This window comes from Dipodomys merriami, unplaced genomic scaffold (genome assembly GCF_024711535.1).
Source record: "Dipodomys merriami isolate MVZ:Mamm:240054 unplaced genomic scaffold, mDipMer1.0.p SCAF_36, whole genome shotgun sequence".
NCBI lineage: Eukaryota > Metazoa > Chordata > Mammalia > Rodentia > Heteromyidae > Dipodomys > Dipodomys merriami.
The window spans coordinates 2529633-2557231 of record NW_027205159.1 but is presented as its reverse complement, the minus strand read 5'-3'; the positions used below and the strand labels follow the sequence as shown (position 1 = coordinate 2557231).

Genomic DNA, 27599 nt, shown 5'->3' with positions numbered 1-27599 from the left:
TGTCTTCCTGCCCTTCTCCTCTGCTTGTATCCACCCTCAAATAGCATGTTTTACATTCCTGTCACTATACACATACATGTATGTATATAATATATCTAGTATATATACACATATTGCATATATGTGTTATATATATACATATTATATATACATATATGTATAAATATAATGACAATGTCTGGGTGCTGTCCCTGAGCTATTTGCCCAAGGCTAGTATTCTACCACTTGAGTCAAAGCTCCATTTCTGGCTTTTTGAGTAGTTAATCAGAGGTAAGAGTCTTGCAGACTTTTCTGCCTAGGTTGGCTTCAAACAGATCCTCAGATCTCAGCCTCCTAAGTCACTAGGATTATAGGTATGAGCCACTGGTGCCTGGCCTTGTCATATTTTTAAGGACTAAATTCCACATGTGTGAGACTCTCTAGGTGTAGCTCTTCCTTATTAACCAGTTTGTATTCTAAGCCCAGCCTGCTGTAATTCCCTCAGCACAGCTCAGCCCTCTGCATATTTCCCCAGCGTAGTTCCCTGACAGGCCTCCAACTGACTCCCTGCTTCCTGATCATTGTGACAATGGCAAAATCTTACTCTAGCTTCCAAAAAGAAACAAGGATGCTGTTCTCTTATTGTCATTCCCCTCCACTGGGGTGTTTCAATTGATTTAGTTATTAAGTATATCCTTTCATATTATTAATTAAATATGAAATGTTAAATGCCAAGTCAAAATACTCATTAAAGTGGAAAAGATGTATTTGTATTGGTTCTATTTATTGACTTCACCTCTTTCTATTCATGCTTCTTGTTTAATTGGTTGACCTACAAGTAGCACAGGCCTTTCACTTGTGTTTTCCAGGAGGCCTCGTTGAATGGCTTATATTTGACAACATGCACCACCAGTGGCTTCTGTTGGCCGCATGCTTTTGGGTGATTTTCATGTTCATGGTGGCCAGCAAGTTTATCACCTTGACCTTTAAAGACCCGGATGGTAAGTATGTTTGGGAGGAACAGATTTTGCTTATTGAGTCCTGGCTCCAGCGCTGCTCCCCAGGTAGATACACAGTGACAGCTATCCCAGGACTGAAAGATGCTTGGCTTCCATGCATTCAGGGCACAGAGATGGAAGAGAGAGGTGGGAAGGGACCTCCTCTAAAGGGCAAAGGCACTTTGTGGCTTATTGACTGAGAAGCAGAGAGCAGGGCGTCTCCCAGTAGCACCAGCACAGGCTTCAGATAACAAGTTATGTTGCAGGCTTCAGTTTGGAAATCCACTCTGCCTCATGTCATCATGAGAGCCATAACTGCTCAGCATACCTGTGAGCCAGCAGGAGTTCCGCACTGGCGATACACATTTGAAGGTCACCTTCAGTGCAGCGAAAGGAGGTTCATTTAAATATATATTGTCAGGCTATCCTGGGAGATTCTTAACTCCTCTACTGAACATAGGCATTCAGATGAGGACATATAAAGAGCACCAGAACCCATCTTAGACATTTGCTTTTTGTGCGCCTCCATGTTTCTTCTACGAAATGGACACTTCTGTTTGCCCTGAGAGCCTGCTGGAATGGCAGTGATCAGTGTGATAGTGTTCTTAACTCCTTCTGCCACTTCCTTTGGAGCCAAGTAGATAATCCTGGGGAAGTACAAAAGACACGTGGGAGTTGCAGGGCTAATCATTACTGGCTGCAAATTGGCCTCATCCCCTCCACCCCTGCCAGAGAGGGAGCTCTTGGGAACTGAGACACAGGTGAGCACCTTATCTTTTCTCTGCATGGTGCTTCATATGGCCTCCTGCTGTTGCAGTGCATGACAATGCATCCACACCAGCACTATTCCCAGTTTAGCCCTGGTGGCTGCACCAACCTGTGTTTTCAGTGAGATCCAAGGGCTCAGGCTCCTGATACGTACTGTAGAGCTCCTGACACATCCCTGCCTGTTCCAAGTGTCACCCAGTGCTCACACCTCCCCTCCATCCTCTCTGCTCCAACTGCCTGTAGAGGATGAGGGTGGAAGGCAGATCTGCAGAGAGAAGAGAGAAACCCTGAAATTGACCCCAGGTGACTTTCTCAGCTCTATGATTTGTACGCAGAGATAGTTATCAGGCTTATAGCTTTGTTGTACCCTCCTGGTGACCATCAAAAGAGCCCCCTTAGCTGGGGCACTGTAGTTCATACCTGTAATCCTAGCTACTCAGGAGGCTGAAATCTCAGGAAGGTAAGATCTGAGAATCAGTGATTCAAAGCCAGCTTGGGCAGGGGATTCTTATCTCCAGTTAACTAACCTCCCCCTCAAAAAAACAGATAAATGGAGCTTTGGCTCAAAGTAATAGAGAGATAGCCTTGCGCACAAAAGCTCAGGGACAGTGCCCAGGCACCAAATTCCACCCCAGGAGCAGCATGTGCGCACGCGCACATGCATGCACACACACATATCCCTCTCATCTCCCAGGAGCTTTTGGGATGAAGCCAGTGAGGTTTGCACAGTCTTTGGAAGTTGTGATACACCCACTATATTAGGTTTACACCAAGGACTGAGGAGGCTCTGTCCGAAGGGCCAGGGTCAGTCTTGGAGGGTGGTTGTATTTGAGATGATGTGTGGCAGCTGGGGGAGAAGGGTTGCAGCAGTGAGACACACAGATATGGGATGGTCACAGGCCATCGACAGTGACAACTCCTGGGAGGACTGAGGAATTTGCACCAGAGGGCACTACAGCATTTCCTGCACAACTGTCCCTGTGCAAGTCTTCTGCTGCTTGAGACCAATCGTACTTGGTCCAGTTGAGAACCAGAAGTGTAGAATGGCTGAGCAACTGAAGAGAAACAAATTAATTCTGATTCCTCCACATGTTGCCTCTTGGTGCGGAAGGTGCTAAAGAGCAGGACATGAGGTTAAATTGTGGTTTACTTTGTTTAAAAAGTAGGAATCTTACTGTGTATTTTAGTGGAGCTTCCATCAGTAATAGTTAAATAATCTGTAGTCCCAGCTACTTGGGAGGTGAAGGCTGGAAGATCACATGAGCCCTCAAGTTCAAGGACAGTCTAGCTGACATAGACCTCAACTCAGAGGACAACAACAACAGATAATCAGTTAAATAAAACCCACACCCTTGCATTTTAACATTCTGTAGCAGAAGAGTTTTTAAAGAACACCTCTTTCCTACTGGGGCTTGATGGATAGTGTTAATATGCTGAGGTGTGCATGTTTTACGTTGTATGTTCTCAGAGAGGCGCAGGTGCTCAGGGTGATTTTGTGAAGAGAGCACAAGTTGAAGAGGGGCTGAAGGTAAAGCCATAAAGGAGGAGGATGTATTTTAGGATAACATTTAGGATTTTAACATGTCCTGAGGCAGCTTCTTCTAGTTCTCTTCTCTGGAAAAAAAAGAGCTCTAGTCTAGAATCTTAGTCAGTGGATGCCATGTTTTCTTCATGTCTGCCATGTTTGTGGTGATTTGACCTGACACCAGAGCCAGGGCACACAGCAGCTATGTTTTCTTAAATTGATGGGCAAGCACCAACTTGACTGTTGATATTTTTGTGACAGTTGTAGAGTGACATGCAATTGGAAGAAACACCACAGAGGAATCCTGAGTTATTTTATTTCCCCCCGTTTCCATAAGTGTAACCTCTTATACTACAGTGCAGTACCACAAGTGGGGTGCTGGCTTGGATGCAGGCAAGCTGTGGAACATTTTCATCATTCCTAGGAGCCATGATTCAGGCTTTTTCTTTTCTTTTCTTTTTTTTTTTTTTTACTGTTGGTTTTGTTTGAGGCATGATGTCACTATCTAGTATAAGGTGGCTCCATCCTCCTTTGCTCTCCCTCCAAAGTGCTGGTGTTTTGGGCACTACTGTGTCTGACTGTGTTTTCCTTTTTAACCACTACCCCATTCCCAGACTCTGACAACCACTAATCTGTTCTCCTGTAATGAATTTTGTCATCTTAAGGCAAGCAGTTCCTGACTTTTTTGGCTTGCTTTGCTCAACACAATTTCCTGGAGATTTGTCCAACTTGGTACTACCATCAGTTGGTATGGGACTTGAACTCATGGCCCTGGGATTTTGCTGATTAATTGGAGATAAATGTCTCATGGATTTGTCTGCCAAATTGGCTTTAATTCTCGAAAATCAGATCTCAGCCATCTGAGTAGCTAAGGTTATCAGTGTGAGCCACCAGGGCCCAGCTCTGAGTTCATTTTTTAATAAGGTGAACTTTAGATAAATGTTTATCTATTGTCGCAGCTCTCATTTGTTCAAAAGACTGTCCTCTGGCTGAGTTTCCTTCGCATTTCTGTGAAAAGTCAGCCATGCATCTTTTGTGTGGGTTCTTCCCTGGGTTCCCATTCAGTCCCGTCGATCTGGAGCCTTTTTCTGCACGAGATGACGTCTTAACCTCTTGTCTTTTAGGGTACAGTGCCAAACAAGAGTTTTTGTTCCTAACAACTTTACCAGAAGCAGGGAAGTTGCCAGAAGAGAAGCACTTTCCTGAGGAGCTACAGGTGGGCACACACCTGTTCCCTCTGACATGGATGTAACACTTCACAGGGAGCGCTGCACAGTGTTCCCTGACCTGTGGGGATAATTTCTTCCACCCGCCCTCACCAGCAGTGGTTTTCACTCACCATTGCAGCCTGCTTTAGAATCCAGGTTGAGAATCGTTAATTTGAAAATCTGAAATCTAAAATGTTCTAGAATCTGAGATTTTTTTTGGTCAGTGACATAATGCCACAGCAGAAAATTCCATACCATGGAAGTTTCATTTTTGTGCTGAAAATTACTTAAAATATTGTATTGCTGGGCACTAGTGGCTCACGTTTCTAATCCTGTCTACTCAGAAAGCTGAGATCTAAGGATCTTGGTTTGAAGCCCGCCCTGCCCGGAAAGTGCATAAGGCCATTATCTCTAATTAACTACCAAAAATCTGGAAGTGGAGCTCTGGCTCAAGTGGTAGAGCACTAACGTTGAGCAAAAAAGCTCAAGGACCACACGTAGACTCTGAGTTCAAGCTTTAGGACCACACACACACACACACACAAAAAAAAAAAAGTATAAAATTACCTTACACTGTGATCTATTTCTCGTTTAGACTTGAGTCCCACCCCCTCCCCCACCCCATATATCGCATTATGGAGATACAAGTATCCCAAAGTCCAAAAGAGTTTGAGATCCCAAGCATTTTGGATAAAGGATATTCTACCTGGAGTAGCTTTTGCTACTTCTATGTATTTCTGTATTTCTTTATCCTCCGTGTGGTAGGGACAGAGATCATAGTTATTTTAGTTTGGGTAGTTGGTTGTACTGAATTCCTGACCAGCTATACACGAGCCTGGTGAGGACAGCAGAACATGTTGAATAATATCAGGAGAAAACCTGGAATATGTAATGATCTCTGACCCAGAATGGAATTTTGGAGTGCGAAAGGGCTTTGGGCAGCAGAGCCGATGATTCAACCTCTGAACTGTATACACGACAGAACTGAATCCAGAGAGTTGGATGGGCAGAGCCCAGGGCAAGCCCCAACTCTTGCCCACTTGCACACTAACTCCACATTGACCTCTACAGATTCCTTTTGCACATAAATTCCTCATCATCGCCTGTCCAGGACAAGGGTTACACATGAAGATCCCTCTCCTACTCATACTGAATCTGGAAGCTGGTACTTACCATTGTCTAGAAGGGGCAAAATGGGCCAAGCAAGCCCTAAAGATGTTTGTCATTCCAGAATTAAACCAGGGAAAGGGGAAGTTTTTGTGTGTGGTTTACAGTATAGAAAGCATCCCTGTTAGAGTAGAAAGTTTTTGGAAGTCCTTTGACAAGACATTAATGTGATAGGGATCAAGTGTGCAGGACTCTTAAGATGACCAGGAATGCTGCTTGTAGGTTGAGAAAAGAATTGGAATAGATTGAAAAAACAAGAAACTAAAATCCTACAGAAAAGAAGAGGAGGGCTTTAATGAATTTAATGTGAGTAAATGTATAGTTGCATGGGTAACAGCACAAAGGTGCCATCAACTCTCTGCAGAATGCTTTTTAGACAAGGGCTTACTAGTGTACTGCAGCCTGTGGTGGTCACTCAGATACCAGATGCTCTCCCTGTAAAAACTGTGGTCCTGTAGGAGACATCATGTTCTTTGTCCTCCTGGCTGTCTAATGATTCTCATACAACAAGCTGCCAGGTGAAAGACCAGAGGAGCCACTGTCACATGCAATATTCTCTGGAGTCAAGAATCATGACAGTGAAATCTAGTGTATTTCTCCATGAGAAAGGTGATTTGTTAATGGAAGAGGCTTCTGTAAGTTCTCCTTTAAAAGTTTATTATGTGCATTATGAGTCTGAATGTTTGGTGAGAAAATAGTAGAAAATACTGTCAATCTTTAAACCTCATTTGTATATTTTCCAAGAGGGGGGAACACAATTGAGTAAGAAATTAATTCTTTACCTTTTGTGCTTGAGCTTGAAGAAAAGCATGATTTGCAAATGATGGAGTCTTTCTGTGATTTCTGAAGAACTTCTCTGAAAGTGCCATTCCATGGTGCACTGCCTCTAAGAGCCATCTGGGTTAGGTTTTAAAATTTTTAAACAGAGTGAGAAGGGAAATGCTCTCAGGTTAGGTGAGCAAGAGGTAGAAAAGATGAGGGAATTCCTTGGCCGAGTAAAATGAATCCCCCGTTTGCTATAAAAAGGGGAGGTGATGGGTGTAACGTTCCAGGGTGCTGTGGTGAATGCAGCTGGCAGGTGATGCTGGTGCTCACATGGTACGGAGAAGAGGCAGCTCTGTGGAAGACCTGCTCACCTTTCCTGGGTGTTTTCATTTCAGGAATAGGCTATTAGGAAGCCCCAGGACAATGTTTCCTCTACTGATTATTCAGAAAATGAAGCTAACCTCACACAGATGAAAAAGTGACCTGGACAAACGTTCTGAATGCGTGTGTCTATGTGTGTGCTGGGGGGTAGGAGTCTAGCCTTGACAGATCCAGGAAGGAAGGAGAGACAGTGGTGAGTGCATGCAATAGTGTGTTCTACAAGGCCTTTGTCCAGGAAGGGTGGGCTGTTACAAACTACCCTGTGAAAAGATTGTCTGACAAACCTGTGCATTTAGGTGAGTGTAGAGGGATCATGTGTTTTAAGTATGGATGTTTTAAAAAGAAAAAAGTAGAGGGAGCTGCAGAAGCATTTCACAGTGCTGACCAACAGCCACAGCTCAGGTTGGAGGACTAGCCGTGTGATTTTAGCATACTTCTTGGAAGACTTGGCAGACACGCTATCATAGCATGAACAGTGAGACATTTTAACTCATGGGCACAAGCTCATGTAACAATTTCTGTGTGTATACACATGTGTACATGTGTACAGCCAAGGCTTTACCAGGTGTCTACAATACCCTGTGTCTGGCCTCAGACTCAGCAGGAGCTGTGGAGCAAATGGTCCTGCCACACAGAGAGCACTGGAAGCTGTAATTGAGCTTCAGCCAAAAACCTCTTAAGTTGTGCCACAGAGGTTGTAGGCCACCATTTGGAACTTGAATATTCTCATCTTCATTGGATTTCAAATCAATATTCTCCCAAGAAGGAAGTCACAGTAGCCATATGGGCGCCTATTTTTCCTGGCCATCAGTGCTAGCCCATCTCTGTAACTCAGGGCGATGGATGTGCCCTGAGAAAGGTCTGGAAAGGAGGCTGAAAGTGGTGGTTGTCACTGTAGAAAGGGGAGGAGATCTGCTCAGGTCTGTCATATTACTGGTTTCTGTCCTATTTCTTTACTGCCTGTTTTGTTCCTGTTGTTTGCAGACGACTGGGAAGATGCTGCCAGAGAGCCAACTTGATCAACCCCTGGTGTATCTGGAGCGTCTGGAGCTCATGAGAAATGTGTGCAGGGATGAGGCCCTGAAGAATCTCTCACATACTGCAGTGTCCAAGTTTGTCCTGGATCGGATATTTGTCTGCGACAAGCACAAGATTCTTTTCTGCCAGACTCCCAAAGTTGGCAACACCCAGTGGAAGAAAGTGCTGATTGTCCTAAATGGTGTGTGGCACTTAGTGAATATCCGTCTGTGACATGGAGGGTTTGCCTGGGCAAGGGAGGGGGCAATTTCTCCTGAAAAGAGAGGCAACCTCTTAGAAGATTCTCTATTGCTTTCCTATTAATCTTCTGTAAAAGCTGGGGTAGGGATAATTCTTATTTTATTTTATTTTTATGGTCCTGAACCTAAGACCTTGCATATGTGAAGCAGGATGTCTACCACTGAGCTATACTGTCAGCCCTTGGTTAATTGTCAAAGGCATTTAGACAAAGTTAGGATGTCCTGGGTTTTCACAGTGCAAGAAGCTTGTTCGCCCTTGTTGAACCTTTATCTGATTCATTTTGGTCCCAATAGGCCCATGCAGTGTTCAAGTGCATCAAGGCTCCTGACTCGTGGAAACAGCACAAGTCTGTCCTCATGGTGCCTCTCTGTAGGGAGAGGTGCTCACACTTCAGAGCCTAGGAGGACAGCCCCACCTCATGGGTCTCAGGCCTCTTTACTTGCCAACCACGTAGCCCATTGCCAGTTGGGTTCTGCTAAGCATCTGTTGTTCCCGGAAATCTGATGTTTACTGGGGAACAAATGAGATCACAGGAAAGTGATAGAGATCTTGGTAGTGCTGTGGGCCTATGTGGCGTTACATTTATTTACTGCAATTTTTGATTACTTGCTGTGCTTTTCAAACACCAGGCTTGTTTAAATTCCAATTCATCTAAACTTATCAAAGATAATTATGTGCTTCTGGAATACCATAGCAGTATGTTGGACAATTGACGCTGAAAGAGAAGCCCAGAGATCAACCAAGGCAACATGAAGCATTATAATTTAAAGCATATTCTCCCAAGGACAAGAAAAATAGGAATAGGCTGCTGTGTATGCCAGTATCAAAAATACCTCTTCTTAACCCCATTAATAGATGTGAGTTTTTTTAGTTCACATATCAGTTACGAATTAAATTTAAAAATAAGAGAAAGAAAAAAAAAAAACCACCGTTGGCTTCAGCACCTGCCATAGTCCCAAAGTTTGATGAGAATATAATTAGAGAGAGAGAGAGAGAGAGAGAGAGAGAGAGAGAGAGAGAGAGAGAGAGAGAGAGAGAGAGAGCGCCTGTTTTGGAATTTGAACTCAACCTGGGTGCTGTGGCTAGTGCTCTACCACTTGAGCCACAACTCCACTTCTGGCTTTTTTTGTGGTTAGAGTCTCACAGACTTTTTTGCCTGAGCTGGCTTCAAACTGTGATCCTCAACTGTCAGCCTCCTTTATAGCTAGGATTACAGATGTGAACCACTGGCCCCCAGCTAGACTTGATTTTTGAGAGAGCATTTGTTATTCTCCAAATCATTGTTTCATCTAGTAGATTAAACTCAGCAATCTCAGCTTGTTTATTTGTAAAACAGCATGAATTTATATAATCATTTCATTTGTATTTCTTACAAAATGGGAAGTAAAGCAAAAATCCAGAAATGGATTTACCAAATGTTATAATCAAATGGGCTGTCCCAGTAGCCATCCTGCCATCCCTGGGTGCACTTGGACAGGTACATGGACAGGCCCAAATGCAGGTCCACAGAGCTGATTCTGTTCTGTTTTGTGGTCCTCTTGAAGCCAAGGCTCATGTTAGCCATTTTGCAGTACTCAGCACTGAGTTCTGGACTGACTTTAAATATTTGGGGGAAAAGGGAATGTGAAGAGTCAGGGCTATAGCCACTGCCTTAGATGGCCCATTAGAGAGGCTTCCCTGCCACAACTCAAAGTTTACAGGGCAGCATTAGCACAAAGGTGGGTAGGGAGTTTTGCCAGAGGTGAGGCTGAGCCCATCTCAGACTCATGACCAGTTACTTCCATTTGTCTATGTTAGGAAAAGAGAATTTGCCCTGTCACCAGCTCTAAGAAGGATACCCTCTCTTCCAGGCTCTCTAAAGCACCTAGTCCCACTGTTGACAATATCCTGCCCTGTTCTTCAACTCCTTTTGCTTTCTTTAAAAAGTTTTTTTCAGCTGGGCACTGGTGGCTCACACCTGTAATTCTAGCTACTCAGGAGGCTGAGACCTGAGGATCGCAGTTCAAAGGCAGCCCGGGCAGGAAAGTCCGTGAGACTCTTACCGCCAATTAACCACCAGAAAACCGGAAGCAGTGCTGTGGCTCAAGTGGTAGAGGCCTAGTCTTGAACTGAAGAACTCAGGGACAGAGCCCAGGCCCAGAGTTCAAGCCCCACGACCAACCAAAAAGAATTCTAACCTTTAAGTAGTTGTACAAAGGAGTTTCAAGTCAACATGTCAGTTTATGAGTAAAATGCATCTTGACCAATGTGACCCATCCATGGTTCCCCATCCCTTTCTACCCAACAACATATCTTTCAGCTTCTTGATACTCATTTTGTTAACTGTAGGTTGTTCAAAGATCAACTCCTGCTTCTAATGGATCACAGCTCCCATAACTTCCGCTAGGTTTTTCTAGTATCTAGTGTCTTTTTTTTTTTTTTAATCAGTCCTAGGGCTTGAACTCTGGGCCTGAGCACTGTCAATGAACTCTTCAGCTCAAGGCAAGCACACTCTACCACTTGAGCCACAGCACCACTTCGGATTTTCTGGTGGTTAATTGGAGATAAGAGTTTCATGAACTTTTCTGCCCAGGCTGGCTTTGAACCATGATCCTCAGATCTCAGCCTCCTGAGTAGCTAGAATTACAGGCATGAGCCACCAGCACCTGGCTATATCTAGTGTCTTTGCAGTGTGGGCTTCTGTCAGCTGTCAGGGAACCACTGGAGGTATAGAGTGTGGTACCACATGAGCACAGCCTGGCAGTGAAGATGAGGCCTTTGGAGATGTCATGTTTGTACATGGGCTTTGCAGTTTGCATACTGACCCTCTACCCTTGTATCAGTAGAATAAGTAATGTTGGTGCTAGGAATTCAGTTGCTTATCCTGAATTCCTTTTTTTTTCAACTTTTATTTTTATTTTTTATTTATTGTCAGTCATGGGGCTTGAACTCAGGGTATAAGTGCTGTCCCTGAGCTTTTCTGCTTAAGGCTAGCACTCTACCATTTGAGCCACAGCATCACTTCTGGTTTTCTGGTGTTTTATTAGAGATAAGAGTCTCATGGACTTTCCTGCCTGGACTGGCTTTGAATGATGATCCTCAGATCTCAGACTCCTGAGTAGCTAGGATTACAGATGTGAGCCACCTGTGCCTGGCTAATTTTTATTTTTTTACTGTTATTACAAAGGTGTTGTACAGAGAGATTACAGTTTTGTAAGGCCCTGAGTTCTTTAAAGGAAGATTTAGTCCAACATACTTATTGCCAGGGGTATGCACTGTCAAGATTTTCATCACCCTTCCCTGGACCCCAACTTTGTCACCCTTAAACATATACATTTGAATATCGGGGGTGTCATATGTGTCATGGGAAACTTGGCACCCAAGAAAAGTCAGATGATATAAGGGTCCCTTGGAAGCAGCCAACACACTTCTTCTTTCCTTCCAAGGAGCATTTCCTTCCATTGAAGAGATCCCCGAAAATGTGGTTCATGACCATGAGAAGAATGGCCTTCCTCGTCTGTCTTCCTACAGCAAAGCAGGAATTCAGAAGCGGTAAGAGCAGGTTTCTCAAAAGGGAGACATGATTTTTTAAAAACCTCTGAAGAAAGTTTGGCAAAACCCTAGGCTCAGTTTGTACTTGCTGCATATTCTAAGTTGCTCTGAGGACCACTGGGGGCTGCTGGTTTGTGTTGACAAGGAGCCCAGTGTGTGCTTAGTATTCAGTGCTTTGAAGCTCTCCAGCCCTCATGAGAATTTGAAGACTTTAGCCTTACTGTCCTGCAATCCACTAAATTTTTCTTTCTCTCCACCCAGCCCTGATGATTGAACTTAGGGCTTGGGAGTCCCCTTTAGCCTTTTCACTCAAGGCTAGAGTTCTACCAATTCAGTCATACCTCCACTTCCACTTTGTGAGTGGTTATTTGAAGATAGGAGTCTCATGGACTTTTCTGCCCAGGTTAGCTTCAAACCTTGGTCCTCAGATCTCAGCCTCCTAAGTAGCTAGAATTCCAGGTGTGAGCCCCTGGCTTAATGTAATCTTATTAATAGAAATGAATGGTCACTTCCTTGTGCTTTGGTTTTATTAGTTTTTATGAATTCCTTACTGAATAAGGTATTTCTTCATAAGAAAGGAGTGTGGATTGTGGGGAACTCCACTAAGTGTCTGACTTTTTCCCCCAAGGCATGCGCCTTCTTCTCCAGGTGTGGCATAGGCAGGCAGGCACAACCTTCCCTGATTACAGCAATGAATGGGAAAGTGGTCCCATAGTGCCTGGTGTAAAGGAATGAGTGTGTGTAGCACCTCAAGCAGGTCAGCAGCTGGGCCTTGCCTTCTCCTACTTTCAGTCTTTCCAGCTGTACAAATCACTGCTAGGAAGCCTCCTGCTGGGAAGCCTGCTTCCCTCTGCCCAGAGCTGTCATAAGACTGTGAGTCAGGACTGGCAGATATCCTAGCTATTCTGGAAGCTGAGAACTGAGGATCAAGATTCTAAGCCAGCCCGGGCAGAAAAGTCTGTGAGGTATTTATCCCCAGTTAGCAAAAAGCCAGAAGTGGAGGTATGGCTCAAGGGGTAGAACACCAGTCTTGAGGAAAAAGGCCTCTTCCTGGCAATTTTCACTTGGAATTTTAACGTTATGCCCTTAAAGTAGTTTTCTCTAGTGTTAGTTCATCTTGATGTCAATGGTTTTCCGACCCAGAATAAAATTTCTCAAAGTTCTTGAAATCTTGAATTAATTCAAATAAAGCAAAACTTTGATTAAATAGTCTTCACAGTAATCCCCTAAGATGCCTGTATCCTTTACAGTTGATTTCTCCCAGCCTCTATTTCCTCACCCATGAAAATGTTGCTAACAGAGTCAGGGCATGGGATCTTAAAGGGGATTAAGGAAGGCTGTGTGGGATTCACCATGGCAGGGTCCTACTACAGTACTCTTTTCTCTCATACTTTCAGAGGATCCTCCTCCAAGTGGATCAAGTTAACTTCTCTTTGCTTTATCTTCACCCTCCCCTCCAGGTTGAAAACATACTTCAAGTTTCTTATTGTAAGAGATCCTTTTGAAAGACTGATTTCTGCATTTAAGGACAAGTTTGTTCACAATCCCCGGTTTGAGCCATGGTACAGGCATGATATTGCTCCTGGCATCATCAGGAAATACAGGAAGAACCGAACAGAAACCCGGGGTATCCAATTTGAAGATTTTGTGCGCTACCTCGGTGATCCAAACCACAGACGGCTAGACCTTCAGTTTGGGGACCACATCATCCACTGGGTGACGTATGTAGAGCTTTGCGCACCCTGTGAGATAAAGTACAGTGTGATTGGACATCATGAGACTTTGGAGGAGGATGCCCCATATATCCTGAGGGAGGCCGGCATAGACCACCTGGTGTCCTATCCAACCATCCCTCCAGGCATTACGGTGTATAACAAAACCAAGGTGGAACACTACTTCCTGGGCATCAGCAAACGAGACATTCGACGCCTATATGCACGTTTTGAAGGGGACTTTAAGCTGTTTGGGTATCAGAAACCAGATTTTTTGCTAAATTAATGCATAGGACCTATGAATCTAGTTTGTTAATCCAGGGGCTAACCAGGTGGAGATCTGAGTACAGAAATGATACTCGCTCTGTCACACCCCTCCTTAAGCCCCTCTAAGGTCTCCCGGGGTCCAGTGAGCAGAAGGTACTAGATCCAGATTGCTTAGCTTGGATGTCAGGTGCCTTTTCCTCTGTGGAAGCGGGGGAAGACAGATACAGTCATGGTCAACTGGATTTGAGAAGCATAGCACAGCCTTAGGGCTGCTTCCCTCTGCTGTTACTGGCATTGGCACTAAAGCTCTCCTGTCTGGCTGAGGAGGTGTCACCTATGCCACGTGATGGCAGGAATGACACCTTGAAGAGGGTTAGAAAAGTTAAGGGACTGCCAAAGTCACCAAGGACCATGCAGGATCCATCTGAGTTACAAAAAGGACTCCTTGCCTTTTGTCTCTACTTTAACCATGCAGGCAAATCAGACTTCTGTGACCATTGAGTTCTCATGGTGTTTGCTGATGACCGCAGAATGGTTCCAGAGGTTCATCATTCGAGAACCCATGCCTGGGCAATGCTACCCTGTGTTTCAGAATCTTCCCACCACATGCCTATATCATGTAGCATAGGACATGGAATTTTAGAAAGTAAGGGGAGTGTAAATTACACTACTGAGGAGAACACCTTTAATGTAACATGGTAGAAGAAGTACTGGCAGGGCAGGGAGTGGATTGAGTACCTCCATTTTGACCCATCTGTCTTGTCTTTGACCACCCAATCTGGATGGTTCTCCACCTACTCCCTCAACAGCCTGCACTATCCTCAGAAAAGAGACCAGACAAATGGACCAACTAGGAGAAAACTGCACACAGACTATCGGGCAATATGCCAGCATACAGAACTCAGTGCTGCTTATACATTTTTCACTTTCATCTCAGCAGACCCATTTCCGATACTCCACCATTCTGGACTGAATGGCTAGAAGTTGGATAACCAAGTTCACCAGCAATAAAATCCTAGGCCGAGGCAGCCTCCAAGAACAAGTCTTCTAGGCCCCAGTGAGAATCAAGCCACAGTGACCATTTCAGATGCCCTCTAGCCAACAGTCAGTTTCCCTGAGTGAGTCCCTTGATCTCACATCTACATTGTCAACCAACCTAGCACTGCTATGAATGAGCCAGCTTTTTTTTTTTTTAAGGTAGCCTCAACCTTCCTATTCCCAAAAAGGCTTCCTGAATTTATGAATATGAAAGTCAAAAGAAATTTACAATATGTGCCAAATGTGACCTGTGTTACAGTCCCAGGGGAAATGCTCGGGGGCCTTGTGTGACTCCTGAGGCCTGGACAAGAACACAATCATGGACAGAAGTGAGGCTCACCTCTCCATTCTCAACTGACAAACCAAGGATGTAACACTGAGTTATTTTTCTACACAGAGTTTTAGCAAAACCTTTTTAAAAATCATTTCATACCTAATGAGCTGATTGTCTCTTTCCTCTTTGAAAAGTAACAGTGCATAATGTATATGAATTTAAGGCCTTAAGGTTAGCCCTAATTAAAATCGCATTTTCTCTCAGAAACAAAAGATTGCCTATGTGATTAGTATTGTTTCCCCTCCCCATTGGCATTTAGGTGATTTTTCTAACATATTATTGCCAAAAAGCAGAGATACTGTTATCAAAATAGCTCTTGGACATGGCACAGTATACCTTGGACTAGCCACCTCCACCCACTGTGGCCTTCAACCCCACACCTCACCCTTCCACCAAGGACCTAGAAGTCCCTTTTGCTACTTTCAGAATCACCTTCCTCTTGGCCTTAAAGGAAGCAATATTCTGTCTCCTAGTCACTATCACACTGTTTCAACTTCCTTGATTTTCTCCCCATACTTCTGCCCCAACAGAGCTTTTCTGCCACAAACCTGGCCTTGTCTTTCCAAGCAGTCCATTCTTTGGGTTTGGTGTTCTAATCTCACTGAAGCAGCAGACCCATTGGGGGCCCTGTCCCTTTGGCTTGGTTCTTTATCTGCTCTAGAGGCTGCTCATTGGTTTTCAGGACCTGCTCTCTGAAACAGGAGTCAGCCGGGCCCCTTGGCAGGGGCCCTCTAAGCCTACAAGAGGAGCAGTTCTGATGATCTCCGGGCTATCTTTAGGGTCCTGCTTAGCATAGTGAGTATGTGTACAATCTGCCTGTCCATCTCATTTTCTGTCTCTCTCATGCTAGGTCATACTTTCTTCTGGTGTTAATCCCATCTCTGTTCCCACTTCTGTTGGATGATTGAGCTAGGACCATGGTTCATACCCACACCAGTCCTTGTATCAGATGCCCTCTGCTAGACAAACCCTTGCTATTTTCTCTGCATTTGTTTCTCCATTTTTAGAATATGGATAGACTGAGAATTTTCTAAATCATATTTTCTTTGGGGAGAGGAGTCTCCCCGCCTCCTCCCCCCGCCCCCTCCTCCCCGGCCCCCCGAGTACTTCACCCAGACTAGTTGGAACTTATTATATAGCCTAGGCTGCCCTCAATACTCTTGATCCACCCACCCGGAATTAATAGGCATGAATCAATTACAAAACCTGGCATACCAAAATCATTAGGTACTGATTCCTTTTTGCTTAATAATTCAAGCTTGAATTCATTTTTCTCTCCACATTTTACCATAGATAAACCTCAACTTGCTATGGTTATTTACTGAGAAAGTCATCATAAGTTCAGGATGTAAGTTGAAATGCACTTAATATACCTAACCTAACTACATCATAGCTTACTATAGAGTAACAATTCTGGCATTTCTATTAATAGCATCTTTCACTGAGCTTACTTTAAAAAGGTCAAATAGCCAGGTGCCCAGTGGCTCATACCTGTAATCCTAGCTACTCGGAAGGCTGAGATTTGAGGATCGAGGTTCGAAGCCAGCCTAGGCAGGAAAATCCAAAAGACTCTTTATCTCCAATAAACTACTCAGAGAAAGAGACGTAAGTGGTACTGTAGCTCAAGTGGTAGAACACTAGTCTTGAACACAAAGAAGTTCAGGGACAGTGCCCAGCCCCATAGTTCAAGCCCCAGGACCACCAAAACAAAAAAAAATGAAAATACAGAAAACTATAAGTAGTTCTTGAAGACAAAAGCATTAAGGGCTTTGGGCCTGCATAGAATTGTAGATTTGCTCTGCTGCTACTTCTAAGTATAAGTTAAGGGGGTCAACTCGCCCTTGTTTCTCCATATATCCCCTCCAAACTGTCTCTTAGTGGAAGTTTCTTGGCCAGCTTCATTTTTCCATCGTCTTCTCAGGGGCACTGTCTCCTGATAAATCCTCGCTCCCATTTGTAAATTGACCTTAAGGAAGGTAGTCAGGATTTTCAGAAGTCAATGATGCTAGCACTTCAGAGGTGGTGGCAGGAGTCATGAATTCAAAGCCAGCGTGAACTACATAGGGAGACCCTATATCAAAATACAAGAACTGGTAGGGAGAGGGGGAGGGAAGAGTTGGGGAAGTGGGGAGGGAAGGGATGGTAGGGGAAAAACAATGCTTGATAGGAAATGTACTCATTACCCTACTCATGTAACTGTAACCCCTCTGTACAGTATTTTTACAATAAAAAATATGGAAAAAAAACAAGAGGTGGGGATGTAGACCAGTAGTAGAGTACTTGTTTAGAATGTGCAGAACCTTGGATTCCATCCCCAGGAAAGCAAAAGTAAAATAAAAGAGCTTATAATGATGACAGTTACAAAACACCACTGTGCAGAGGTTAGCTTCAGGATTATGGGGGCACATTTTCTCTGCTGAAGAGCAGATAGAAAATAGGAAAACAAACCCAAGTCTACAGAGAGATTGCTGAGACTCTGGGCTATTAAAATGGAGATTTTGTCTTTGTTGTCTTTTAAAAAAAAATCATAAGCTATAAAAACAATGCAAAGCTTCCATTCTTAAAAGGTAATTCTTAGCAAAAGGCTGTTAAAGCCTGCAAGAGTTTGTTGATGGTAAGGGTGATGGTTTAATGTACATCTGGAAGCTCATTAGCCAAAAAGCCAAGCAATAACATGAGCCCTACATTCAAGCCCCAATACCAGCACAAAAGAATTTTTAGAAAAGAAAAATCTGTGTGATCTATACATTGGCTATTTCAGCACAGATCATTTGAGGTATTTGCTTCCTATGTAGGGAAGTCACAACATTCTGCTGATTCTGACTTTGAGATATCAAAGGCTTCAAAATTGCATGTGGGAAGTTGGGTACCAGAAGCTCACATGTAATCCTTGCTAGCTATTCAGGACCCTTAGGTTTGAGGATGGTGGTTTGAAGCCAGCCCAGTCAGGAAAGATCCATGAGACTGTTAACTCCAATTAACCACCAAAAGGCTGGATGTGGTAGAGCACCTAGCATCAAGAACAAAAACAAAAAACAAAAAAACAGCTAAGGAACTGTACACAGGCCCTGTGTTTGAGCCCCAGAACTGGTAAGCGCATGTACATGTGTACGTACACACACACACACACACACACACACACACACACATACACACATACATCTCACATGGGAAGCACATGCTTGTGAGTTTGTTCACCTTGTTGGATGCTGGGTTTAATGCAAGGAGTAAAGAGCAGAAAGGAGTATGATGAAGAAACCTGGGTGCTGGCCACAGGAAGGGGTTTATGTGCAACATCAATATGGGCAGGATTGGTTCAGGTCTACTTTGCAGTGTGCTTGATTGCTTACCAGATGACTCTGTAGAATTAAAACCAAGATCCAGGATGTCTATAAACTGAGATGCATATTTATAAATGATTCATGAAGACTTATAAGGGCATTATGAAAGAATTTGTTGAGAACTTTCCATTGCAGTCTTATATATGTTCAGGTTTAGCACATTCTGAAAGGAAATAAAGGCTGGCCAGCAAACTTTTGTTCAATCAGTAGCCTCATTATCACTCAGCCAATATTCCATGAACACTAATGAGGCCCATTTCTGGCCTCAAGTTCTGGTCACTTCACAGATAAATCCACACCCCCACCTGTGTACAGCATATCTTTGTTACAGATGGTTGAAATATTTCCCATAGATTATTATTTTATATTATTTATTTTTGTCGGTCATGGGGCTTGAACTCAGAGCCTGGGCATTGTCCCTGAGCTCTTTCGCTCAAGGCTAGTGCTCTACCACTTTAAGCCACAGTGCCACTTCTAGTTTTCTGATGGGTTAATTGGAGATGAGTCTCACAGACTTTCCTGCCCTGGCTGGCTTTGAAAGGTGATCCTCAAATCTCAGCCTCCTGAGTAGCTAGGACTACAGGTGTGAGCCACCAGCTCCTGGCCCATAGATTATTTTTATGCTCTGTGAATCCTATAAAGTCTGCACCTGATTTTTATAATGATCTGCTGAAGCCCAGTCTGTAAGGGCAGTGTTCAATGTTGGTAGCCATGACAACCACTTTCATATTCTCACTCCTCATCCATGTTTCAGCTTTGATGCTTAGAGAGTCCTGCTTGTTTGGACATCAACAGGTTTTCTTGATAAAATTACAACATAAATACAGTTGTGAAAATTCAAAGCCTACTCAGTACCTTGGCTGAGCTGCTACCTTGATAGATGATATTTAGATCTGAAAGGTACCCCAAATATTTTGTCTTAAAGGCAGTATTGAGTAGTGGATCATGGGGGCACTGTCATCATCAATGGATTAGTTCCATGAATGAGAGCTTTGTTATTACAGGTCTTTCTCTCACTTGGCTTCCTTTCTGCCAGGAAGTGAGCATCTTTCTTCTATCACCTGCCTCCACCAGGTAGGATCGCCTCACCCTGTGTTTGCCCTGGAGTATCCCTAGGTGTCTTGAGATGTTATGCTACAAAAACTAATATTCCTTCAAATTTTTGTGTTAGAAGGTAATAAAGGTTGAAATTGCACTTAGATGCCTTATAAATAAATCTATAACATTTAATAAAGAAGGTGAGATGTTTTGGTTTTCTTCTTCACTTTGGGGTTGATAAGTAGATGCTTAAAGGTTTTCCAAAACATTTAGTGCACCTGTCTGAGTGAGAAGGGTGCAATAAACAGGGCATAGCATGATATTTGCTATCACTACATCAATAACTGCCTTTTTGTAGTACTCAGTAGGCAATGACTTTCCTAAAACACTTCCTGCACTTAGCCCTAGCAACAAGTATACTTGCCTTTTATCTAAGTGCACAATGGTGCTGTCTTGTGTTGTGTTTGTGGTTCATTATTATCCCCCTTATTGCAAATAGAAGAGATTCTCATTTATATCTTAGTTTATCTTACTCCTTTTTCCATGTGCTATCCTTCACTGGCTCCCATACTTGCTATTTTTTCTTCTGGGAATTTCTTCCCCCAACCTTTTTATAAGTGATGGACTTAGAGGAGAAAAAAAATTTAAAATTATAAACAACTATAATGAATGAAGAGAAGTGGGGGAGGGGAGAGAAAGTAGTCAGGATTCAATGTATATCTTACAAAATTAAGAAAAGTGCTGGGCACTGGTGGCTTACACCTATAATCCTAGCTACTCAGGAGGCAGAAATCTGAGGATCGTAGTTCAAAGGCAGCCCAGGCTGAAATATCCCAGTGAAACTCTTATCTTCAAGTAACCACTAGAAAAGTGGAAGTAACACTGTGGCTCAGAGTGGTAGAATGCTAGCCTTGAGCGAATGAGCTCAGGGACAGTGCCCAGGCCCTGAGTTCAAGCCCCAGAACTGACAAAAGAAAAAACAAATTAAGAAAATTAAGGAATTAAGAAAATTAGGGCTGGGAAGGTGGCTCAGTGGTAGAGCACTTGCCTTACATACCAGAGACCCTGGGTTCGATTCCTCAGCACCACATAAGCAAAAAGAAAAAAGCTGGAAGTGGCACTGTGACAAGTGGTAGAGCGCTAGCCTTGAGCTGAAGAGCTGAGGGACAGCGCCCAGGCCCAGAGTTCTGGCCCCATGACCGGAGGGCCCCCCCCAAAAAAAAAAGAATTAAGAAAATTAGGGTTAGGAGGGATGGGTTAGAATACTGAATGGAGTTACATTTACCAAGATGCATTACATTCATAAACTGCTTTGTTGAACTGCTTTGTACAACTACTTAAAGATTATAATAAAAACTTATAAACAGGTATGAGATTACCAACTGACAAGTGGGGATAGATGAGCATATTAGTTTTCAAGGCATTTCATTGTCTTTTCTACCACATCGATGGATTTGGGGGCTTTTGCCTCACTTGCTTAGCCACAGTAATGATTAATTGTACATCTGTGTTCTCCAGCACATCTTTTAACAATGACCACTGAATAGAAGCTTTTGATGTTTTAATACTGCACTCATATGAGGCCGGGGCCTTCCTGGCTCTTACTCTTCTGGTATATGTGTATATGGTTGAATATCTATTTGGCTCAACCTGTAGGTTGATACAACCTACAACTTGAGAAACATTTTTTGTAACCAAAACTCCTCTCAATCAATTTTCTTCCATCTTTTTTTCTGCTTCCCTTCTATTTCAGTCAAGACTGAAAATAACAAACTTCTCTATCTATTTTATATTTTATATTTTAATTTCTTTTTCCCTTCTATTCTCTTTCTGTTAGAACTTGCTATATATAACAGGAGACCCTGATTTTGTTTTATAGGAGCAGGTCAGTTGTAAAATACATCATGAGAATGGTATTTAGATCTCTTCAGGATATGAAATGTCTAAATTACACACCCACAAAACATACAGATACATAGAGAAGGCTTAGGGTGTTTCATGTCTTCCAGAATCAACTAGGAGAGGTGACCAACTTTTGCTTGCATCTTTTTTGGCCTTTGCAAGGGTTAGGATGGGGCTTGTCCACTGGTGTCTCACTTGAACTCCCAAGAATGGCTTGTATCTGAGAGAGAAAGTTCAATTCCACTGAAGTGACTGGTCCTGCAGGGTCCTCATGCCCAGCTCAGCCCCAATCCTCAGGAGTACCTGAATCCAGACCCTGCCAAAGCCAACATCATCTTGGGCTGAGGAATTAAGAAATGAACAATGCTCTGTGCATCAATTCTGGTGCCAGGCAAAGTGGGTATTTACCAGCCATCCCAAAGGACTCCTACAACATATTATAGACTTTATTTTATCAAAGAGTTCAAGCACTTTAAAGGCTTGAGATGTAAAAGGTTAAGTTTTAAGGTGGAAACAATTCATATTTAGGTTTCCTAATTCCTTATCTCGAACTCTGTCCATAGATGGCATCTTCATAACTATGTAATGAGTTAGTTATGACAGGTGTGGGTAATTACAAGGGCAAGTTTAGCCCCCTTCCTCCCCTTGATCTCTGTCTAACCCTTTTCATTTGCCCTTCTGCCATGTTACCTCACACTTCAAAGTGCCTCTGAGATTCTATCACCTTGCTTTGGGACTTTACAGCCCCCCACACTATGAGCCAAATAAAATCCGTTCTTTATAAGCCACTTAGTCCCAAGTGTTCAGTCATAGCAGCAATAAATGGACTATGACAGCAATTAACCATGATGAATACAACAGGAGTCTGGAAAGGAGGGGCTGACATGCCCAGCAGGTGCTCTTAATTAGATTGATAATTAAGAAGAAAGCCAGCTGGCTGGGTAGGAGGTCCGGAGAATGAATGGTACCTCTTGTGGAGGGGTGGGGGGGGGGATAAAGGAAAGTGGGGGAGGATCTGATATCTAGCTAGATCAGCTTGCTCCAGGAAAAGCTGGGACTGGCCATGACTACTAACCACGAAGGATCATATTTCCCAGGTCCTGTTGAGCTCCAAAAGAGTTAATTCTCAATGTGACATCAAACACAGCACAGGGGTGACAGCATTCCATAGTGTCTTGCCTAAAGTGGGTCTGAGATCATGTAAAATGGGGCCCATGCAAATTAGCTCCAGGGTATGGTCCAAGGGACTCAACGACAACTCTGCCCAGACAAAGCATATAAGGTGGCTCCTGCTTAGCTCTGTTACATTCATGGTTTGAGATCTGACTCACCAGTCCTAATTGGGAATGTACCCTTCTGGATGCCTTTCAAACATGATCAAATTTTGGCCACCCTAATAATGATACTTCTTCTCTCTAGCCATTCATTCTTTTTTTTCTGTGGCACTTCCAGGCCCACAAGTTCTTTTGATCCTGAAAATGACTGTGGAGATTGGGAAAGAGATTGTTAATTGCTTGGTGTATAGCTGGGGAAACTGATGCTTCCAATCACACAGCAACACTCTCAATCAAGAATCTATACTTCCTACTTTCCAATTTCCAAGCCAGTCATCTTGCCATCATATTGTGGGCTGTCTCTTGCTCTATTTCAAGGCACTAAGCTGTATGTGAATGTGAGAATATGCATATGCACCAATACTAGTGCTTGAACTCAGGGCCTGGGCACTGTCCCTTAGCTTTTTCACTCAATGCTAGTGCTCTACCACTTGAACCATACCTCCACTTCTGGCTTTTTGGTGGTTAATTGGAAATTAAAGTTTCATGAACTTTTCCTGCTTGGGCTGGCTTCAATCTACAAGCCTAAGATCTAAGCCTTCTGAGTAGCTAAAAGTACAGTCATGAGGCACCAGTGCCCATGCTGGAAATGTTTTAAATTAATTTTGCAGAGTAAAGATCCTGTGGAAGAAACAAAAATAACAATTTTCATTTCTTCTGGTATGTTTCAGGGAGTAAGTTTGTTCATTTACTAGTTTTCTTCCATGTATTACTTCGGGCATCAATCATATTACATTTAACCTGATTCTCATATAATAGAAGGGTTGTTTTTACTTTAGTAATAAATACAATGTATATAGGAGTACATGGGATAATATATGTACCATTATTACATGTACTCAAAAAATTTTGCATGCCTATCTCCTTAGTACTCTTTTCCACTTAAAATTTCTGTCTGGAGACTTATTCTGAACCATAAATAAGGAGATTTCTTGCAGAGACTAGAATTGTGAGTCTATCATTGGAGATCAGAGAGTGCAGGCAACCAAAAATCATAAGGGCAAAGTTCAAGAGAGGAGAGATATACAGAATAAAAAGGAGAAAAACAAATTTTCCTGGCTGTTTCCTTGAGACTCTCCAGAATTACAAAATGTATAAGGATAGAAGAACCTCCATGAGATAGGAAAAAAGAATAGCTATGTGCTGAACAGTTTCCAGAGCTCACACACTCTGGGAAGCATTGCAAGTTCACCATTAGCCAAAATGGAGTCCAACTTCCCCACTAAGGACATTGATAGAGACCCTATTACCACAGAAAGGACCTCACTGTCATTAACATCAAATCAACTCCACATCTTTTACATCAAAGCTTTAAAAAAAAGCCTAAAACAGGAACTTCAAATAACAGTCTAGTAGCAGAACAATACCCTATGCATTATTAAAAAGAAAAAAATTCCATATATTCATCAAAATAAAACCACACTTTTTAGAGCACCCAAGTAAAAATTTCTAGACAGGACAAGAAATCTGTAATCTATAATTTAGACTGGAAAGATGGAATTGGAAGAGAAGGTCATTAAAACATATGATAATTATGTTTAAAAGAAAGTGTGATTACATGAAAAGTGACAGATACATAAACAAATCAAAAAAAATTGGCTCCAGAGATTAAAAACCACAGTTTTCTGGAGTTATATTTACATATTAGATAGAGCAGAGGAAAGGCTAGTAAACTCAAAGACATATCAACAGATGGTTATAGAACCTATGTAAAATGAAGCATACAGAGACAGAAGACAAAACAGCCAGACATCAGTTGCTCATACCTGTAATCCTAGGTTCTCAAGAGGCTGAGGTGTGAGGATCTCGTTTGAAGCCAGCCTGGGCAGGAAAGTCTGTAAGACTCCAATTAACCAGCAAAATTATGGACGTGGAGGTATAGCTTAAGTGGTAAAGCGCCAGCTTTGAGTAAAAAAGCCAAGTGAGAGTATGAGAGTCTTGAGTTCAAGCCCCAGTACTAGCACAGAACAAACAAAAATGAAAGACTGAAAATAAACAAGGTGAGTGGCAGTGACCTGCAGGATAATACCAAAAAGCTTACAAAGCATGTAACTGGAATACCAGAGGAAAAGGGGGCACAGAAAGAAAAATGTGAGGGAATAATGGCCAAATTTATCCAAATTTGGTTAAGAGAAAAGAATAAACTTGGATGCCTTGTCAGAAATTGTACATGCTAGAACAATGTAATAATGTCTTTAATGTGCTAAAAGAAAATGATTTCCAATATGGAAATCTATGCTTATCAGAAACAATTTTCAAAAATAAAGACAACGTAGATATGCAGGAGACTGAGACCCGAGGATTGAGGTATGAAGCCAATCCAGGCAGGAAAGTCCATGAGACTTTTTTTTTTTTTTTTGGCCAGTCATGGGGCTTGAACTCTGGGCCTGGGCACTGTCCCTCAGCTCTTCAGCTCAAGAAGAGCGCTCTACCACTTGAGCTACAGCACCAATTCCGGTTTTCTAGTGGTTTATTGGAGATAGGAGTCTCACGGTCTTTCCTGCCTGGGCTGGCTTTGAACCTCGATCCTCAGATCTCAGCTTCCTGGATAGCTAGGATTACAGGTATGAGCCACCAGCGCTCAGCTCCATGAGACTCATCTCCAATTAACCACCAAAAAGCTGAAAGTGGAGTTGTGGCTCAAGTGATAGTAAAAGTACTCAGATTCAGTGCTCAGGCCCTGAGTTCAAGTTCCAGGATCATTAACACAAAAAAGAGGTTACTTTCTGTTCATTTTTTAAAAGCCTTCTATTATGGAAATTGTTAACCATATAGGAGAAAAGAAGGAATGGAAAGAATAAAGGTCCAGGTATCCATTTCCCACTTTTCATCTTCCATACAGAGTTCAGCAGGCAGGCATCCTATTATTCATCTGTTAATTAAGGAGTTCTTTGAAAAACAAACTGCCACACTTTGATCACACTTAAAAAAATTAAACATCCACTTGATATCAAATATCCAGTGAGTTCATAATTCACTAATTGTTACTTGGTTTAGGAATTTATTCATATTTTTATTATTAAACCATTGTACAAAGGGGTTACAATTTCACATCAGGCTATTAGTAACAATGCTTCTTGGTCAATGTTACTTACCCCTTTTATTGCTCTTCCCCGTATTCCCTCTCCCATCCCTATCCTCAAGTTAAGAAGTTCAGTTTTTATATAATGCATATCATGAAGAAATACTCAGCACCTCTGGTCATAAAGGAAATGCAAATCAAAGCAACACTGAGTTTCTACCTCACCCCTGTTAGGATGGCCATTATCAAGAAAACAAACAATGTTTAATGCTGGCAAGGATGACACCAAAGGGAACTCTAATACACTGTTGATGGAATGTAAGCTTATTTACTCACTCTGGAAAATAGTATGGAGGTTCCTTGAAAAGCTAAACATAGAAATTCCCTGTGACCCAGCAATTCTACTCCTGGGCATTTATCCAATAGATCACAAACAGGGTTACAGTAAAGCCACCAGCACAACCATGTTCATTGCAACAATATTTACTATGACCAAGATATGGAATCAGCTCACAAGGACCTGAATGAACTAATGGATCAAGAAAATGTGTCCTATGTGCACAACAGATCTTACTCATCCATTAAAAAGAATGATATTGTACCATTCATGCATAAGGAAATGGAAAGACTTGGAAAAATTATATTAAGTCAGACCCAGAGAAACAAAGCCTGCATATTTCTCCTCATTAGTGGTAGCTAGAATTGCTCATAAACACTTGGTGATATGCAAGTGGTTACAAATGTATTAACTGAAATATGGTAGACTCTAGGGGAAAGTTGAAGAATTTAATTTCTTAGAAGGACAAAGTCCAACAAAATAAACACCAAGAAAGGAGGACTTCAAAGGGGGTGTGGGGTCAAGAGGAAAGGGATAGATGAATGAAGGGGAGAAGTTGGAAAAACAGTAAAAACTTCATTGAATATACTACAAAATTAAGAAAAGTAAAAGAAGGGGTGGGTTGAAGGGGAATGAGAATGTTTAAAAGGGTGACACTGATCAAGGTGCATTATGTTCATAAACTGATTTGTTAAATGGCAACTCCTTTGCAGAACTTTTTTTGTTGTTGTTGTTGGTTGTGGGGCTTGAACTCTGAGCCTGGGTGCTGTCCCTCAGCTCTTCAGCTCAAGGCTGGCGCTTTATTGGTTTCACATCTCAGTCTCCTGAGTAGCTAGGATTCCAGCTACCAGTGCCCCTCTTGCGCAACTATTTAAAGATAATGTTTTTAAAAAGAATCTTAATGTAATGTCCTCTATGGACCTCGCTATTTCTGTGATAGTTTATTTGGATACATGTTGCAAATCTCACAATGTGTGTGTGTGTGTGTGTGTGTGTGTGTGTGCATTTTTGCTTTAAAATGTTGCTTGTTCTCTGAGAGCACACTCCCAGCGATCTGCTTTCTTTTGTCTTGCTATAGATTTGTCTAAAATAAGAACAATAGGGTCTTAGGTTTCATTATTTTTAACCTATAGCTTTTTATGGCATCTAGTTTAACTGCTGGGAAACTTCCCCTCACCATTTCCTCCCGGTTTTCCTGTGAATCTGCCAACAAACCATTTTTAAACACAAGTGAATTGTTACAAAGAAACATCAAAATTCAGAGTTAAAAGGAGAATTAGAATAATTCAACCACGAGAAACAGACCCATTTTGGTCTTTAACCATTACTGTCCAAAAGAGGTAGGTCTCATCCTTGGAGAGGTATGCTTCATATTTTCTTACCAGACTAGAAGGCTGGCCACATCTATTTTTTCCCTCCTGGGAATTGTTCTAAATTGATCTAAATCTAATATCTCTTTGCTTAAACTAGGCCTTTCCCCTTTTCCGAATCCAGGTTGGATCAATGTATTTTATATTTTCCTTAGTGGGCAGCCTTACATGAAGAAAAACATCACAGATTTAGAACAAAGAAGTTTATCCTTGAAATAATGAACAGTGCGGATTCTGGAATATGGATGTGCATTTTATTGCATCCCTATCAGCGTAAAATGAATGCTGCTGGTGGTGATGAGTA

General features: G+C 42.4%; 1 protein-coding gene across 1 annotated transcript in view; it reads left to right on the top strand.

The window, feature by feature from the left end:
* Nucleotides 1–17066, top strand: part of Chst10 (carbohydrate sulfotransferase 10) — a 28173-nt gene extending 11107 nt beyond the window's left edge. Inside the window, exons 3-7 of the mRNA XM_069988540.1 lie at nucleotides 849–980; nucleotides 4395–4486; nucleotides 7776–8010; nucleotides 11495–11600; nucleotides 13061–17066. Coding sequence (XP_069844641.1) covers nucleotides 881–980; nucleotides 4395–4486; nucleotides 7776–8010; nucleotides 11495–11600; nucleotides 13061–13598 — 1071 coding nt within the window. The 5' untranslated portion in view covers nucleotides 849–880 and the 3' untranslated portion in view covers nucleotides 13599–17066. The remainder of the gene's footprint in view (nucleotides 1–848; nucleotides 981–4394; nucleotides 4487–7775; nucleotides 8011–11494; nucleotides 11601–13060) is intronic.
* The last annotated feature ends 10533 nt before the right edge of the window (nucleotides 17067–27599 follow it).